Below are 20,211 nucleotides of genomic sequence, written 5' to 3'. Positions count from 1 at the left end.
GCTTTTTATTTAATGTTGGACAGCAGGTGTTTGCATTTAATCAAAATGGTTCTACATTCTATAGCAAGAGCAATCACACTGCCATTACTTTCACTGGGAGTCCAAATCATGTTATCCTGCGATAAAAATATATGGTACAGTTGGGATAAACATTCATTGATAGCATAGCAACAGCAGCTGCCATGTTCCAATTGACTGATTTGTTTGAAGTCAGTCAGCACAACTGATTTTAAAAAACTCTTGACAAATAATGGCTGTAACGACGGGGTGCATTCAATGTACCTTAGACAACAATCTCTCGGGCTGGTATAACATTTTATCCACTAGGAAGACTTATCTCCTAGGACACTATGTGTGCCCTGCAGATATCACTTACGTATAATGTAATGTATTCTTTTAGAAATTTTCTGTGGGTATGCTTTTCAGTGGAGGAGTCTTCTATTTGAATGTTATAATAAATATAAAGTACGGTATACTGTGTATTACAGTATGACTACATATTTTTATCACTGGGCAAATGTAATTTTTCTGCATTTGTAAAGTTTCAGAAATTAAAAACCCTCTGGGATTTGTAGTTCTCGCTCCCTGTACTACAATGATATCTCTCTAAGGTGACCTGCATTCTGTACTGCACAATGTCCCGTAGAATGATTTGTTGCTGGAAATAGATTCTTGAACACATAAGCAGTCCATATATATATTTCATAACACAAGAGAGCAGTTTGACCCTAATCTTCAAATCAGACCAAATGTTTCAGCTTCGTCAAGCCCTTACCAACTTTAAGAGCAACAGGAAAAGGGCAAAACAACTGTAAATCTGATTTTGCTAGTGCAGTGCCCTTGAAGAAAAAGCAAGTAGATCATGTGTGTCACTATTTGTGACTGCAGTGAAAGATGTGACTGCAAGATAGACATGGTGCTGAGAACACAGGCATGTCATTATCCTCTACAGATACTATTTTGTTCAGAGGCAGACATTTTGGCATGATATTTATTTGTTATCTCTGTTTTCCATACACAACAAAGGTGTGCACATGTGTTAGATGACCAGCTACTGCCAGGAATACTCCTAGGTTTATATTTATATATTGTTGCTTGTGCCTGAATTTACCCTTTGCTTGCATTTTAAATCCATATAAAGAATACATTTTGTGAAGGTAAACTCGTGCTCCCTTTGGTTCTGAGCAGCATTTGCACCATAAGCACCGACTGATCCTACAGATGGTGACGTCTTCAGCAGTGTGATTATTATTAGTGAAATGTCGGGCTACTGGAAATGTAGTTGTGTTGAGTCTAATGATGCTTAAATGTTCCACGAAGCGGCCTGCTAAATGCATTTTAGTTTCCCCAATGTAGAGTTTTTGTGTTTCTTGCAGATAATGCAGTATACTATTCTTTTAAAGGTGCATGTAAAATGTTAATTGATGTTGAATGATGATTTAGAGCCCCAGATCTCAGTTTGGGTGCTAATCAATCTTCAGGTAGTACATCATGGTCTATTGCATAGCAATGCACCTTTTAAAAGTTCCCCAGAAGGACCACTCTCACTTACATGTCTGAAAATAAACCATTTGAAAGTTTCAGAAGACAACTAGGTTTACATTTTTTTTAATGAAATGGCATTTCTTATTTCAGAGGCACACAATGAAAGTTGCTAACTTGCTGTCAGTAAAGTTGACATTGGATTTTGATGTTTCATTTTTTCCCTTGCTGTGAATGTGAGACATCCGATTCCTGCCACTGAAATGCCACCGCGTTTATAATAATGTATACAGACTGTTGATAGGTTTTCTTTTCATTTCTTTTCTATTAGCAGTGCCAATGACAGCTTGGGTGACAGACTTAAATTTTATCAGTAAAATGTGACAATTCTTAACTTCTTTCAGAAAGAGGTTCTTCACAGTTCTGTCTTTCAAGTATTGTGACAAACGTCAGTATTCCTGTCTTGAATAGAGTTTCTCTTCAAAAGGTGAAACCTTATATTGTACTATACTGCATTTGTTATGATTCAAATGCTCATCAAGATACGAATTATCATGACTAAAGAAAGGTTTATAGAATTTTTTTTTTTTTTTTTTTTTATAGATTTATTAACATAAATACTTTTTTTTGTATCTGTGGCAAAAGTGACCACTTTTGTGCATCCCCAGTCATCATGTATCAAAAAATTGGTTTTACATTGAACAAGTTTACTGTGTCCAATTTTAACTCATTCAAATGTATGTATGAGCGTCCAATGCAGTGGTCATTACTTGCTAGATAACTGAGAGTGGCATTAGATGTCACAAGCCGAAGACAAATACCTTGACAACAGACAAGGCCATTTATCTACAAGTAATGACCACTGTGGGGGATATTAGGCTATTGTATGGACATGATTATGATGTGTTTTGGTGTTATATTTGGGTGTTGATGGCTTAGGCTGCTTTAAAATGAGTTTTAAGACCTGAAGGATAATGACCACCCAATCTGAAACTTATTGACTGAGACAATCCATGAGGTTTAAACATATTCAGTATTCAGGGTCTGCATGATGTGTATCTAAACCATTGGTTTACAAAAGGTTTTGTGTTTAAAAGATTGGTTTGTGTTAATGCAAGCTCATTTAAATGCCTCTCCACAGGATGAATGACGTTCATAAAGTAGTTCTTATCTTGTAGGAAGATACTTATCTAAGTCCCAGATGTATATCGATTTACTTGCATTGAAATGAAAGAGTAATTCTTATCTACACCTTATAGACATTTCCAATTCAAATGGGTGTATCTCTCCTTTATCAAAACTCTTGATAGTCTGATAATTTGTGTTATCTCTGTGGGGCTTTTCTGTGCAGTCCAGAGATATACTTGTAGCAGTTAAGCTTTGTATTCATATGCAATGATCCTTTTTAATACAGTGTAGCCCACAAAATAGATTTGGTATTCTGAAATGCACAACCTTTTCACTGTGGCTCATGGTCGATGACGGGTTGGGGGGAGGTAAATAATGACTGTGAAGCCTTTAGACAACTGCATTCTTTTCCCTTGGTCTACAGTACAACAGCATTTTATTTTACCAATAACTAATACTATAGTTTTTTAGTAGATTTTTCTTACTTAAATATTATTATTATTATTATTATTATTATTATTATTATTATTATTATTATAAGAAATCATATACATTTCAATTATATCAATTCCATTTTTTCTGTTATTCCTACAGTATACTATACCACACTCCTTTAGGACATTTGAAATATAACTAACATAGAGTCTGCATCGTACAGTAGAGGATGGATCTCTTCAGTGCATATTAGCATTGAACAATCCAGATTACAATCCCCGTTTTAACAGGGAGACTATGTAGGTCCCTTCATGTCTTGCTGTTCTGTGATGGCATTTCAAGGGTGGTATTCGTTCCTTCTAATGTTCTCTGAGCAACAGGCCTGCTATTCATTTTCATTTTAGTATATCAGTATTAACTTTATTTGCTACACAATTACACATTACATAACAAACAGAATTTAACCAATATAACTGCATGTGTAATTGCAAAATGTGCTACCTCATCAACAGGCATAATATTATTATTATTTGTTTATTTAGCAGACGCCTTTATCCAAGGCGACTTACAGATACTAGGATGTGTGAACTATGCAAGAGCTGCAGAGTCACTTACAATTACGTCTCACCCGAAAGACGGAGCACAAGGAGGTTAAGTGATTTGCTCAAGGTCACACAATGAGTCAGTGGCTGAGGTGGGATTGATGCAAAACACTTAACATTTCATCTGCTTTGAAATAAACACATATAACATAGGTGTACAATAATAGAGTTAAATTATAAATGTGTTTTTGTATATATATATATATATATATATATATATATATATATTTTTAACAGTCTGCTCAGTTATCTCCTTACATTTGGGACAGAGAGAAATAGAAGCATTTGGCAGTTGGATTACTAATAAAATGTCAAATGTGAGCCACCCCTGTTCCACACCACCTGCTAAAGAATACACATTTCATGATTTTTAAATAAAGTTGTGATGCAGTGAGTTTTTTAAGAGCGCACTGCTGCATGCACGATGAAATCCCCTGCCACTTTAAAGGTGTACAGTACCTTCTGTTCACATATTGAATTTTTTCAATCATACGATAAGATAAACCCCAAGAGAAAATGCTACTCGCATTTCAGTCTGAATAACGACTCTGTTCGTTCTACTGTTGTTTGTTCAGTGTGATCCGATGTGTATGGTCTCATCGTTGCATGAAGACTTGCAGAACATAATTTCATTTGTTGCAATAACCCTATTCAGTTAGTGGTAAGGTACTGTATCTATGTATCTATGTTACAGCACAACTTTACTCCCAAGATAGTTTAATCTGACAGGCGTACATTTGCAGTGTAAGCAACCACAAACAATAAGAAGAAAAGTATTTTGAAATAAGGCACATCTGTATGGAGTTTTGCTGACCAAATGGTAGTTTACTACAACCCCTGGCAAATCCTTATATGAGTGTGTTAAGCAGACTTGACCATTTGTAGTATGTTAGTGTTAAACTTTAATTAAGTTGTTTTACAATACTGAATAGAAAAGCAGTGCATATACAAAACAAATGACTGCCTTTTGCGTTTTGTGTTGGGAGCATAAAACTAAGTTTCTCGATAAAAAAGATAATTGCTCTGTAAAGGTAGAAACCTTGCCCTTGAACATTGATATAGTTTATTTGGAGAAAAGGGGTTACATCTTAGCAGGTGGAATGGCGTTTTGCATTTTTAAAAGAATAATGCACAGCCACCAGAGCCAAGTGTGATCAGTAATTCATCTTAAAATGTGGAGCTGTCAATGTCTTGTGAGTTTGATTTAAACAGTAAGTACATATTAAAAGAAAGACTACAGAGAGAGAGAGAGAGAGAGAGAGAGAGAGAGAGAGAGAGAGAGAGAGAGAGAGAGACAGGTATATAATAACACAATAAAATAAGCAAATTCACAATAGAATCCTTTAAGTACAGTAACGTGTCATGTATTTATTCATTGTCAAAAGCATCAATAGACCCAGAAGTCTATAAAAAATAAACAGCTTCAGAACCAGCCATGCGGCTACACTGGTTGATCCCTCACTGCTTTATTGCTTCAGAAAACTAGGAAGAGAAAACATAAGAGGCAGATGATGGCTTTAGGGAGATATTCTCATACTTCGTTGAAATATGCTATTTGAAATATGTTAGTGGAATTTCACACAGTAACTCTTAACATCAAAATGACGTTTGTAAAATAAGCAAGACCTGACAGACAGATCAATGTCTAATATTCTTTGATCATAGCTTTCCTTTATAGAAAAAACAAATTCCTGCCATATAAGCAGATCTACAAAATTGGAATAATATGAAAAAAATTACCAAATCTATCTCTGACTATTAATGGAGAGTAGGAAGCACAAGGAAATAACATCTGTGGAGTCTAATAAATTGATCTGAGCAGTAGCATATCTCAGTTCTGACACTGTTTAAATAATACAAATAGGAATAAACCTCCTCTTAAAGATACAGAATACACTTATTTTAATAATTTCAAAGGTGGTGTGTGGCGGAGTGTCCCGCCCCTATTTATTATTATTTGTATTTTTGTTTGCGGCGCGGGTAAAAGCGCCGCGTCTTTTATTATTATTTAAAAACCCCGTGAGGATGCATGGCTGATCAGCTACTGATTACTTAAATAGCTGACAGTCATGCATCCTTACCAAACGCGTGCAGACTCTGGCCGGGGGATAATAAGATAATTACCAACTAGTTAATCCCTCGGCCAGAGTATATAAACCTGCAGCTCTCTGCACTTGATGTTGGGGTGTTGGAGTAGAGAGTACGGGGAGCGGAGAGAAGGATAATATTTAAAAAAACAATTGCTAATACGTGCTGGATAAGCCAGCACGACACTTACTTGTTTGTTTGTTTATTCGTTTGGCCCTCGCGCCTTTTTGTTTTGTGTTTTGTTTAAATCTTTTGTTTTGTTTATTAAATACGCTGAGTGCACTAACACTCAGCTTCAACCGCCCATCCACTGTTTGGTTTGAGTTACTTCCTGGTCCGTGACGTCATCCACATCACCACTGCGAGCCAGACTGTCACATATGGTGTCCTGCGTGGGACAAAACAAACGCCTCCAATAGCCGGACCAGGAAAGAAAAGCTCGTTTTTTTGTTCGTTTTTTTTTTTTTTTCAAAGTGTTTTTGTGTGTTTTTTGGGGAAAAAAAAAAAAAAAAAAAAATATGGGAAGAAGCGGACGGAGGAAGCAGCAGCTACAGCAGCGTGGGGCCGGTCGCAGGTCCCACTGTAGCTCAACCATGCTGGACGTCTGCCCCACCTGCTTGAAAGGTGAGGAGTGGTGCTTCGCTGTTGGGGAGGTGGGTCACATAGCACCCGACCAACCCCCTCCATGGCAGGAGAAAGAGGAGCCAGAGCGTCCAGTGAGGGAGGACCTGCATCCTCCAAAGAGGACGAATGCACTCTCCTCTGAGGGAGTCTGGGACTGGCTGGTGGAGCCGGGGAGGGATTATGAGGAAGCCCTCCCTGCAGTGATCAACCTCCTGTGGGCAAGAGATGGGGAGCGCTGGGAGGCCTGGGAACAGCAACACCACCCAGCTTCCCTCCCAGACATCGCAGCCATGGTGTTCAACTACCTGGCTGCGGATATGGGAGAGACCCTGCTGCTGCCATCTCCAGCACAAATGGGAGAGGAGCCATCGCTACCGTCTCCACCAGCAGAGGGAGAGGAGCCATCGCTGCCGTCTCCAGCGCCAGAGGGAGAGGAGCCATCGCTGCCGTCTCCAGCGCCAGAGGGAGAGGAGCCATCGCTGCCGTCTCCAGCATCAGAGGGAGAGGAGCCATCGCTGCCGTCTCCAGCGCCAGAGGGAGAGGAGCCATCGCTACCGTCTCCAGCATCAGAGGGAGAGGAGCCATCGCTACCGTCTCCAGCATCAGAGGGAGAGGAGCCATCGCTACCGTCTCCAGCATCAGAGGGAGAGGAGCCATCGCTACCGTCTCCACCAGCAGAGGGAGAATGCCTGCTGGTTTCGCCTCCACAGCCTGGGGAGGAGCCCGAACATCCTACGCCCGAGTGGGAGGAGCCCGAACGTCCTACGCCTGAGTGGGAGGAGCCCGAACGTCCTACGCCCGAGTGGGAGGAGCCCGAACGTCCTACGCCCGAGTGGGAGGAGCCCGAACGTCCTACGCCCGAGTGGGAGGAGCCCGAACGTCCTACGCCCGAGTGGGAGGAGCCCGAACGTCCTACGCCCAAGAGGGGGGAGTCGGTGCGTCCACAGCCCAAGAGGGAGGAGTCGGTGCGTCCACAGCCCAAGAGGGAGGAGTCGGTGCGTCCACAGCCCAAAGAGGGGGGAGTCGGTGCGTCCATAGCCCAAGAGGTGGAAGTCTGCGCTTCCACAGCCTTAGGACCCAAGCTGCAGTCCCAAGAGCCAGAAGGGGAGGAGTTACAGGCTCAACCCCCTGAATTTTTCTGGGGGGGAGAAGGGCAGGATGCTGGTGTTCCCCAGCAGCCTCTATTTATGCTGCTGAAGGGAGCACGGCACACACCAGCCCAGCCGCCACAGCAGAGGGAGCCAGCACCGCCACAGCCTCCCTCTGAGTGGCCAGCATCCGCCCCATCGCCTCTGCCTCCACCACCACCAGGAGCAGAGCAGCAGGAGCTGCTTCTGTCTCCACCATCACCAGGAGCAGAGCAGCAAGAGCTGCCTCTGCCTCCGCCACCTCCACCAGCAGAGGGTGAATGCCTGCTGGTTCCACATCCACCGTCGTGGGAGGACTGCTTGCCCCTCCCACCTCCACCAGCAGAGGGTGAATGCCTGCTGGTTCCGCCTCCACCGTCGTGGGAGGACTGCTTGCCCCTCCCACCTCCACCAGCAGAGGGTGAATGCCTGCTGGTTCTGCCTCAACCGTCGTGGGAGGACTGCTTGCCCCTCCCACCGCCACCAGCAGAGGATGAATACCTGCTGGTTCCGCCTCAGCCGCCGTGGGAGGACTGCTTGCCACTCCCAGCTCCACCAGCAGAGGGTAAATACCTGCTGGTTCCGTCTCAGCCGCTGTGGGAGGACGGCTTTCCCCTCCCACCATCGCCATTGCCTGGGGATTGCTGTTCTGCATCGCCTGGGGCTGCCTTTTGTTCTCCACAGGACACAGGGTACGAGGGAGAAGTGGAGCTCCCGCTGCCGCCTCCATGGCCAGGGGCTCCCCTCCCGAGTTCGCCTTCCGAGGGTCCGCTGCTGCTGCCGTCGCCTTCCGAGGGTCCGCTGCTGCTGCCGTCGCCTTCCGAGGGTCCGCTGCTGCTGCCGTCGCCTTCCGAGGGTCCGCTGCTGCTGCCGTCGCCTGGGGTCGCCAGGGATCCTGCTTCGCCTGGGGTCGTCGAGGGTCCGGCTTTGCCTGGGGTCGCCAGGGATCCTGCTTCGCCTGGGGTCGCTACACGATGGCCGGAGCTCCATGAAAGGGAGCTGCCAGAAATGAAGAAAGGGGGGGAGGTCAGGAGACCAGCTCCCCCAGCCGCACTTTCGCGGCTGGAGATCATGTGGTCGGAGCCCCACGGAGGGGAACTGCCGGCCATGAAGAAGGGGGGAGAGGTCAGGAGACCAGCTTCCCCAGCCGCACTTTCGTGGCAGGATAGAGTGTGGCGGGAGCCCCGGAAGAGGGAACTGCCGGCCACGAAGAATGGGGGGGTGCCAGAGATTCCACCATGGCCACCCCCCAGAAGTAACTTGCTTCCCCCTCTTCCGGGACTTTAAGACTGAGGGGGGAGGTGGCCGTTGGGGCCATGTGTGCTGCGCACAAGGGGGGGCATGTGTGGCGGAGTGTCCCGCCCCTATTTATTATTATTTGTATTTTTGTTTGCGGCGCGGGTAAAAGCGCCGCGTCTTTTATTATTATTTAAAAACCCCGTGAGGATGCATGGCTGATCAGCTACTGATTACTTAAATAGCTGACAGTCATGCATCCTTACCAAACGCGTGCAGACTCTGGCCGGGGGATAATAAGATAATTACCAACTAGTTAATCCCTCGGCCAGAGTATATAAACCTGCAGCTCTCTGCACTTGATGTTGGGGTGTTGGAGTAGAGAGTACGGGGAGCGGAGAGAAGGATAATATTTAAAAAAACAATTGCTAATACGTGCTGGATAAGCCAGCACGACACTTACTTGTTTGTTTGTTTATTCGTTTGGCCCTCGCGCCTTTTTGTTTTGTGTTTTGTTTAAATCTTTTGTTTTGTTTATTAAATACGCTGAGTGCACTAACACTCAGCTTCAACCGCCCATCCACTGTTTGGTTTGAGTTACTTCCTGGTCCGTGACGTCATCCACATCACCACTGCGAGCCAGACTGTCACATGGTGATATTCAGACATGCCACAGTTTAGATCAATTAAAAACATTTTAATATTGAAAATACACAATATTCTTTATTTCTTTAAATACTTTGTTTCCCAGTGCTTTGTACTGCATGTCTTTCCTTTAACAAGCTTGATTTCAGATGTGTTGGTGTGCCCGCTCAGATTAGTGGAGCGTTTTCATGATCTTCGACCAGAAGAGGTGGCTGACTTATTCCAGACAACCCAAAGAGTGTCAGGCGTGCTTGAAAATCACTTCTGTGGCACCTCACTGACTATTGCTATTCAGGTATTTTCTTCAAACATGTTATTAAAGAAGATATGAGAATGGTTTATTGCAAAGGAATGATAAAGCATTTAACAAAGTTAGACAGCACAACAAGGTAATTAGAAGGGGTATAACTAAATACATATGCAACTAAATCCAGTTTCTGATTCTTGCTGGCTGACAACGGTTTTAACACTAGAACTACCAGAACGGTCATTTTGACCGATCATGGTTTTTAAGTGTATTTTTCTCCACTGATTTGGCAGCTAGACACCTGTGCTTTTTTACTTTTCCTAAATATGCATATTAAACACATATTGAACAGTTATATGTTCCATCTTTTGAACAGTTGAACAATCCACGTTTTAAACAGTTGTAAGTTCCATCCTTTGAAGAGTAAGTTCCGTCCTTTGAGCTTTTGAACATGTTAATAAACCACTTTTTTAAAATTTAATTCTGTTGTGCTTCATTATATTATATTGAAAAACAAAAATAATGTTATGGAACAATAGTGTATCAAACCAGCTTTTGCAAGACTAGACACAGAAATTACCGCCAACAGAGTCGAACTCAAGCACAAAATAAAAGACTAGTAAACACAAAACATTGTATAAAATAAAAGTCAAACTAACAAATCTCAGGCACTGCAATTCTGTACTGCTCCAAAGTTGGCTCTGAGCTATTAAAACCACCCCATTTTATAGCCCAGCATTTGTGTAAACATGCAAAATTTTAAACCATGCAACCAATCATAACCCCTTCCAGCACCACCCCCAAATCTCATGCTGTAACAGGTGTCCCTCACGTGTACCAATGAGGCTGCAAAAAACGGGGTCACAAACATAATCCTAAAGGAGAACAAACAATAACACAGAACAGTTTCACAGCGTGCGACACAACAATAGTTTTATACACATTTTAATATGGTGGTTAAAAAGACCACTCCAGTAGTTCTAGATATATATATATATACAGTGCCTTGCGAAAGTATTCGGCCCCCTTGAACTTTGCGACCTTTTGCCACATTTCAGGCTTCAAACATAAAGATATGAAACTGTAATTTTTTGTGAAGAATCAACAACAAGTGGGACACAATCATGAAGTGGAACGAAATTTATTGGATATTTCAAACTTTTTTAACAAATAAAAAACTGAAAAATTGGGCGTGCAAAATTATTCAGCCCCTTTACTTTCAGTGCAGCAAACTCTCTCCAGAAGTTCAGTGAGGATCTCTGAATGATCCAATGTTGACCTAAATGACTAATGATGATAAATAGAATCCACCTGTGTGTAATCAAGTCTCCGTATAAATGCACCTGCACTGTGATAGTCTCAGAGGTCCGTTTAAAGCGCAGAGAGCATCATGAAGAACAAGGAACACACCAGGCAGGTCCGAGATACTGTTGTGGAGAAGTTTAAAGCCGGATTTGGATACAAAAAGATTTCCCAAGCTTTAAACATCCCAAGGAGCACTGTGCAAGCGATAATATTGAAATGGAAGGAGTATCAGACCACTGCAAATCTACCAAGACCTGGCCGTCCCTCTAAACTTTCAGCTCATACAAGGAGAAGACTGATCAGAGATGCAGCCAAGAGGCCCATGATCACTCTGGATGAACTGCAGAGATCTACAGCTGAGGTGGGAGACTCTGTCCATAGGACAACAATCAGTCGTATACTGCACAAATCTGGCCTTTATGGAAGAGTGGCAAGAAGAAAGCCATTTCTTAAAGATATCCATAAAAAGTGTCGTTTACAGTTTGCCACAAGCCACCTGGGAGACACACCAAACATGTGGAAGAAGGTGCTCTGGTCAGATGAAACCAAAATCGAACTTTTTGGCAACAATGCAAAACGTTATGTTTGGCGTAAAAGCAACACAGCTCATCACCCTGAACACACCATCCCCACTGTCAAACATGGTGGTGGCAGCATCATGGTTTGGGCCTGCTTTTCTTCAGCAGGGACAGGGAAGATGGTTAAAATTGATGGGAAGATGGATGGAGCCAAATACAGGACCATTCTGGAAGAAAACCTGATGGAGTCTGCAAAAGACCTGAGACTGGGACGGAGATTTGTCTTCCAACAAGACAATGATCCAAAACATAAAGCAAAATCTACAATGGAATGGTTCACAAATAAACATATCCAGGTGTTAGAATGGCCAAGTCAAAGTCCAGACCTGAATCCAATCGAGAATCTGTGGAAAGAACTGAAAACTGCTGTTCACAAATGCTCTCCATCCAACCTCACTGAGCTCGAGCTGTTTTGCAAGGAGGAATGGGCAAAAATTTCAGTCTCTCGATGTGCAAAACTGATAGAGACATACCCCAAGCGACTTACAGCTGTAATCGCAGCAAAAGGTGGCGCTACAAAGTATTAACTTAAGGGGGCTGAATAATTTTGCACGCCCAATTTTTCAGTTTTTTATTTGTTAAAAAAGTTTGAAATATCCAATAAATTTCGTTCCACTTCATGATTGTGTCCCACTTGTTGTTGATTCTTCACAAAAAATTACAGTTTCATATCTTTATGTTTGAAGCCTGAAATGTGGCAAAAGGTCGCAAAGTTCAAGGGGGCCGAATACTTTCGCAAGGCACTGTATGTCCGGTAGTTTTAGAGTTAAAAGGCAATGCGGGTCAGAAACATGTACTTGCCAAGTCTACTCGAGGAAACCATTAAGTACATAATGTATTTATTGTGTTACATGGCAGGGTTCAATGATGGAAAAAGACACCATTGTGTGTCCCAAGCGCTAAAGGAGGAATAGAGAAAGCAACATAAAACACACATGGCCAATGAACAAAAATGCATTCTTGTTTTGAGTCATTATGTTTTGTAAGTTTTAACATCAAATCACATTGTTTTGTAGTCTTCTTTTCCATCTGCTAGCACATATTCAAACCCTCTGTGTGAGTTTGACCACACTATGTTGATTCTTGTAACATTAACAGCATCTGAGCAAAAGTGGGTTTCACAGACTGTGGTAATATGTGCATCTATTAATCACACACAGCCATCTTGGGGGTTTGCTACCATTATTCACAAGAATGCTGTTTCATAAACAAACTAAAATAGCTTGCTTGCCTTTACATAGAATTTTGTGCAGTATCTGTAATCATTTTGTTCAACTCTATACTTTTTTATAGACTAGGAATCGTGTTGAATCTAAATTGTTCACCATTTAATTAAATTTTTTTTTAATTACCAAACCTGTTTTTTTGTTTTTTTTTGTATTTGCCCAAGGATTACATTTTAATTATTATGCCACCAGCCTTAAAATGACACAATGGCAAAACAACCAACCACCACATGGTAACTTCTAGTTTTATGCAGTGTTAGCATTAGATACAATAGTAAGCTATGACAATGTTGGTTATTTTGTGAGCCACTATAAAGATAGCAACACCATACTGAAAATATCATCCTACTTTGTTGTTTGTGCTATGTTTGAAGTACCACAGCAAACGTATGGAGCTACATTCTGTGCAAGGACCGGGTAGATGGTTGCCACTTAAATCATTATGTCTCAGAAAGTGAGAATTACAGTGCAGGGTTTCAAATGGGGTTCTGATGCAGCATTACCTGGGAAGCAACAAAAAAGCACCATGCTACAAAAAAAAAGATTTGGATAGTTTTCAAGTATTTTTCTTGTAAACATGTCAACCTTCTCTTTAGCACACATAATTCCACTGTACGTTTAATATATTTGATGTTAAAAACACCAACAGGTGAATTTTAGCCTGATTACAAACCCAGATTAACACTAATCTTGGACTGCCTTACCTAAAGTAAAATTTTGTAGTCCAAGATTAGTGATAATCAGAGTCACTTTTTGGAACATTAAAATAGTCTCCATAATATAACACTTACAGTATATAAGAAGACACATTTACACTACAGTTAGTAATGCATATATTTTCAAAACGGCTGATCAATATAATTGCTAGCCATAGTGTCAAAGCTTATTACTTCAAATTGCTATTAGCACATTTTTATTATTGGGTACCTTTGTCCTTTTTGAAAAATGTGTTTATCTTTTTATAAAAGGATAATGTAATTATAGCATGTTCTAGCACAGCAAGTAGTACATTGACTGCGCCAAGCAAGACAAATGATGCTGCTAAAATTAAATTACTTGAAATGTTCAGAGAAGATTTCAGTATTCCACTTCTTCCATTGTCTTCCCCTAACTTCATAGGTGAAGTAAGCTATTATCACACTTTGGTTGGAAACTTCAGTAGCTGTCAAAAGGGTGGAAAAGGTTTAACAATGAATATTAATAGAAATCCATTGGCCCATTAAAAGCAAAGGGGTGCTTAAAAAGGTTTCCCTATCATACCGTCTGCAATTCAAATGAATGTAGGGACAGATTCCAAATTCGTAAGAGCTCTGGGAAAGGGGTGTGATTCATCAATAATTAAAATGGGGCTAAATTATTAGAAATATCCCTGGATTCCCTGTATTATCTAATTAATCTCATCTTTTTGTCCCTCAGGATGGCCCAGAGGCTGGACAAACTGTGAAGGTGAGGATTTAATACTCTTCTTATACATTTATTATACATGTGTGCCATAGTTAAGAGTATTGAAGAACCATTATATTTATACTGAAATCACACATTCTTTGAGACTTCATAGTTAAAGTTTTCTTTTATGCTTTGGCTATAACTTTGGAATGAACTTACTGGGTTTTTTTTCACATTATTTGACTAACATTAACCTGTCCTTGTACCCAAAGCAGCAATCTTGTTAAATGTGAAATAAAATAATTAGGAATCTGTAGGACAGAAGATCATTTATCTTGAAGTCTACGCACTTGACATCTCTTCATATGCTGAGGTTCATTTTGCAAAACATGAAATGATGATAGGAAGACTGTGTTACTGGGTAATTAAATAGCATGGTTTCTCAAGTTATCCATATCATTGCCACTCAGTGAAAGGCTATCAGGAGCGGCATTGATTTACCTGCAGTTTGCCCGTTAGTGAACAGAAATTGCCAGTTGAGATGAAAACAGATTGAAAGCCGTTTAATCAAAGGCTTTGTTTGCTGGCTTCTAAACTTGGTTAGTATGGGCCTACTTAAGTGTGCCAGCTTACAACTGTACTTAAATTAGGAAACGAATGACTGAAAATGATTTGAAAGTGTTACAGAACTGAGTAGTCCATTCACTGCATGGCACTGTTTTTTTTTCACTTTTTGTAGTTTAAAAGCCTAAACTGAAATTAGTTTGGGGTGTTAGTGTTGTCCCAGTCGGGCTGTGTTTCATATGCCAAACAGCTCTGACAGATACAGCCTGAATTAGCCATTTATCCAAGCCAAGGAAGTACTCCTGGGGATGGGGCAGAACACTTTGGCACAGGCAGTCACTTCACCTACATGTATTTATTCTGCCTGATTGGGGCTATGATCTTCTTTTCCATTACTCTTCTCTCTTGCCTTTATTAGTCCTTGGCAACACTTAATTCAAAGTGACATTAATTGCTAATTGCACATCTAGTTACAAAATAATTACATGTTAAATGTAAAGCTACAGTGTACTGTTTGCCCTATATAAACATGTGCTTATAAATTAAAAGCTCAGTGATATTGGCAGCCTTACTTTTTATTTTCATTTAGCCATATGCATTACATTCCCTTTATGTGAATTGTTTGTTTAGTGTGTTAAGTTGTGTCCAGTGTTCCGGTTTTGACTGTATGGACATATATCCTATCTAAACAAACTAAATGTTTCACCTGTCTCCTAAATGTCACGTATGTGCCCCAGTCTTCTACTTCTGTGAGAACTGTAACACAAGACTGCTGCAACACAGCTAAGAAATGCTTACAGGAACAAAGCTTAAAGCTTAAAACTAATTAGAAATCCTTAAGCAAAAGACCTTGTCACCATAACAATGCATTAATATTAATCACATGTCCTTGTTAATAAAAAAAAAAGACGTATTTATTTATTCATATTTTCATAAGAGAAGTTCTAAACGCCCATAAGCTAAGTGGAGTTTGTTAGACAAATTATCATTTTAATTGCAGCCGTAATTGATTATACTCACCATGCTCATTAAGTTCGGAAAGATATGAAGCAACTTTCAAGGTCATATAGTAGTAGGCTTGTAATTTGTGATAAGCTGGTTTGTGAACATCTAATTGCTCATTCACGTCAGTCTAGCTGCCACTTGAAATCCCACAAAATCTCTCCATCCAATTTGTTAAAAAACTCATGCTATTCCTAGGTTACATTTCTTATGTAAATCAGTGGCCAGTGATAACATGCATATGTTTGCAATTATTATGTAAGTCAGGTGTTTAAGTTTTCATAAATATGCAGTGCTCTGAACGCTTATTAACCTTAGGAATATTGCAAAATGATTACCTAAACTATGAGAGTCATATGCATGCAATATTTAAAATAGGATTCTCATCACTGCATTGTATCCCATAAGTATAAAAAAAAGTAATTTACTATAGAATCTAAATTGACCTTAAATGGGCACTGCATGTAAGAGGTACTATACCAAGGAAACTGTAACACTGTCCATACAGATTGTAATCTCTTTGTGTCGTATGACCTGAACCAGGAGATTGTCACATCTTCAGTGTGATTAGACAAACTTTTCAACAAAAGGTGTTTGTTAGTGTCTTTTGAGTTCAGTGCTGCTAAATAGAATAAGTGTATCCAGAATTTAAGGCTTGTGGACAAGTTAACAAATAAGGGCAGAAACTGGTGGATATTAATAAAGCAGTTATTTTTTTTCAAAATGATAGGCATAGAAATCCGATTGGTCTGAACTGAAACAAAAAAGATTGTCTTTGTTATATCGTTCCAGTTGAGTAAAGCAGATTTTGGTAAAGGTATAGGTAGCAGTGAGATGGTCCTACATGTAGCTCATACTTCGACAAGAATCAGATAATAAACTTTTACCACATACCATAATGTACAGTATTTCCATGCTTTGTGTAAGACCATGATTGACCTTGGATATTACTGGTATTATCATTCCCAATTCAGATAAATATGTTGTATAACAAATCATGTTTGTAGGTCAAACATCATTTCAACTGTAAGCAAAGAGAATGACGAAACAACGACACAGCTATTCAGGATATGCAAATGTCAGCATTATGGAGCAGCAGTATGGATGGAGCAGCAGTGTGGAGTAGTGATTAGGGCTCTGGACTCTTGACCGGAGGGTCATGGGTTAAATCCCAGGTGGGGGGCACTGCTGCTGTACCCTTGAGCAAGATTACTTTACCTAGATTGCTCCAGTAAAAACTGTATAAATGGGTAATTGTATGTAAAAATAATGTGTAAAAAATAATGTAATTGTATGTAAAAATAATGTGATATCTTGTAACAATTGTAAGTCGCCCTGGATAAGGGCGTCTACTAAGAAATAAATAATAATAATCAAATCGCTTGAAAATTAATACTAGGGAATTAATATTCCCTTTAAATTGGATGTAAAGGATATACATTTATTTATATATTTAATGTACACAGTAAGTAGAATAATAGAAAACAGAACACAAGTTGTTTGTATCTGAACTGTGCAGGCAAGATGGAAATCCTCAGGCTAAGTTTGTTTTCTTCTGTATTTGGAATAACCATGTTGAGCCTTCCAGGTTGAATTTTGCTTTGATAATACACACCAGGGGGTAGGAACTATTCATTAATTACATACCTTTTTTTTAATTATTTTTTGTGCCTGATTGATAAATAATTCAGATCAAATTAACAAGGAAGTTCCCAAGTTAAGGATTGCAGAATAATTGTTTTTGCATTTTTTTCCCATGGCTTTTTTAATTGTGGGTGGTTGTTGTAGCCAAGTCAATAAAGGAAGATATGCTCCAGTACTGGCAAGATCTCCGTAATCCCCATGCATCTTTCATTAAGAATCCATCACCAAGTCCGTGATTGAGTTCATAGTCAGAGTCCTATTTAAAATTCATAGTTAGAGAAAAGCAGTGTCTTTTAGAGAAATTACTCCATAAACTGCAAGATCTGCACTTGGTCCAAACTGCCAGTGAATCACTTGGCTATGTTATATTTGAGACACATAGTCAATAACATATTTAAGAAGCTTTTTACACCCCTGTAGATAATATATATCCACAGACATGTTGCAGTTAAACTAGACCCAGTTTCATTTACTGAATATGACTTGACCTGGGCTGACTTGACAGAATTCTGTTTTTATCTTCTTTGTTGTCACTAATCCGATTTGAAAGCATTATTCTTTTTAACTAAACAGTTTTACTTGTACATCTAAAATGAAAGAACTGGTTTATATTTGGTAAATTTATTTTAATTTTTAGAATTTTAATCTAAATGAGTAAGACATGGCTTCCAATCCTTTTTGCGATGACAAGTTAATATGCTTGTCTTCATTTAATACTTAGTGGACAGATCCATTTAAAAAAAATGTTTTTTGGTTCTTGGTTCTTGGGATGGGCCCAGGAATGAACAGCAGTAAAGGTTGACCTTGCTTTTATGGAAATGCTTTAAAAAAATGTTCTGAAACTACTGGTCAAGATTCTAATAAAAACTCATTATGTATGCCATAGACCCAGATAACGTCCGTCATTACAAAGGGTATATCAGTGGCCACCACCAGTAGCCTGTGGTTAAGAATCCGATCAGGAGCAGCAGGGTTGGAGCATGCTGTCAGAATGCATTTTAGATAGAGTTCTAAAAAGGTTACCTTTCAATGTTGTTTGAATCATTCTAGCAACGTTGTACACAAAAAAAACAAAGCATGTACTATATGATCTCATCTAATGTAATCAAATCTAGCCACACTGCACAAAGAAGAAGAGATTCAAGCCATGCTGTGGTTGTGAAGCCTGCAACAGAGGCTATCGCGAATGCACTATACAGAATAGGATTTGGTACCGTAGACCTCACTGCAAATGAAAATTGAACTCCATGGAATTTCTTGAGGTCACTGTGAGATTCTCAAACTTTTCAATTTCAGCAGCTCATATTTATTCCCTTAAGACATGCTAAGATTGAAAAATAATTACCCAGGAGAGTCAAGTGCAAATGCAAATGTAGGATTTAGGAAGCCACATAACCCCCTATAATCCTGTCCGTTTTGCTACAAGTTATGCTTCTATCAACCCTCAGTTCCCTGCACCTCATTACTAGATGAAAAAGAATACAGTAGGAATGTATCTGCAGCGTTGAAAAGAGGTTTTCCTGCGTCTTTCCCCTCTGATCATCAGAACACTGCATACAAAGAGCATCACACAACCTTGCAGACAATGGTTTAAGATAAATATTTTTAATTGGATTAGGGGAAATACTTTGTAGATGTTTGATATGCTTTTTTTTTTTTAATAAGTTTTGAATTAGGGTGCCAGTTGTGGTGGCTCAGTGCAATGAGCCTTCCCATTTGTGGTCTGTGTCTATACTTCCACATAACCAGCATCCATTACTTTGAGAAAATGTGAAATATAAACATTAAAGCTGCATGAGTCTCTCGCAGTCCTGTTAAAATTGCCAGTGTACTTCCATGCTGCACACACTTCCGTAGTTTTACATTCTTTATACCCCTATCAGAAATTCCTTGTATCAGCATTGATACACCTTGGAGCTGTGATACTTGAGCAGGTTTCTGATGATTTAGAATATATTTCAGTGTTAACTTTCCTCATCATTGTGTCAGATGGAAGTAACATCATAAAAAACATTCAAATGGAAGTAAAGGATAATCCTGAAAAAAACTCAAAACAAAGGAAACTACCTAAAGTTTCAGTGGGCAGCAAAACTGTAACTTATGAACAAGAAGATAAAGACAGCACATACAAGTGTAATGACCCAGGTTAAGAACATAAAGCTTTGGTTTAAAAAGCTACAGTACATAGGTCTCAAATGTGCAGTTGTATAAGAAACCCATTTTATAGCAAGCATGCATTTTGATTTTAAATCATGGTATCTGGTATTGAATTAGCTTAAAGAAAGTTCTCGGTTGCCATGTCAGAATCTGTTACACTTGAACTTTCTATGTAATTTCACCTCAGCAGTATCTTCTGGTTCAAAGCATGTTACTAGCTGACAGACTGTCAGTCAACCGTGGGAGCAGCATGTTGGTTAATGACAGGAAAGAGGACATTGAAGACGTGGGGACAGTTTTACCCTTCAGGAACAAATTAGTGCAACACTATCTGAAAGCATGGCTTGCAAACAGATATTTAATTAGCCTAGTGCAGTGCCAGGTATCACATTTTTTATAACGTGAGACTTATTTAATTAATGGAAGTGAACAACAGGTATGATTCATTGAATTATTTTGTTAGCCACAATCACTTTAACTTTGCAGGCTGTGGAGGACTTTGGTCTCTGAATTATGTGAACTTGTTTGACGCACCTGAACTGTAAAGAGACACATCATACAATTTGATTGGCTGGATTTTTTTCAACAACAGTACAGCGGTGTTGTAGTAAGAAACTAAAAGAACCAGGCCACTAGGTTTTTTAAAGGTAATGAACTGTGTTGTTTTGAAGTTATTGTCCTTGAACTTTAAGTCATTCATTTTTGTATGTGTTAGATTGATTCCAAAATAGCAAA

The 20,211-nt window shown here is 39.9% G+C and overlaps 1 protein-coding gene across 1 annotated transcript in view; it reads left to right on the top strand.

The window, feature by feature from the left end:
- Positions 1-20,211, top strand: part of LOC117412539 (bis(5'-adenosyl)-triphosphatase-like) — a 294,642-nt gene that overhangs the window by 160,755 nt on the left and 113,676 nt on the right. Inside the window, exons 4-5 of the mRNA XM_058988557.1 lie at positions 9,517-9,662; positions 14,140-14,169. Of these exons, the coding sequence (XP_058844540.1) occupies positions 9,517-9,662; positions 14,140-14,169 (176 nt within the window). The remainder of the gene's footprint in view (positions 1-9,516; positions 9,663-14,139; positions 14,170-20,211) is intronic.

The sequence above is a fragment of the Acipenser ruthenus genome, chromosome 16, assembly GCF_902713425.1.
Source record: "Acipenser ruthenus chromosome 16, fAciRut3.2 maternal haplotype, whole genome shotgun sequence".
NCBI lineage: Eukaryota > Metazoa > Chordata > Actinopteri > Acipenseriformes > Acipenseridae > Acipenser > Acipenser ruthenus.
Note: the sequence above shows the minus strand (reverse complement) of the source record. Positions and strands in the feature narration are given on the sequence as shown.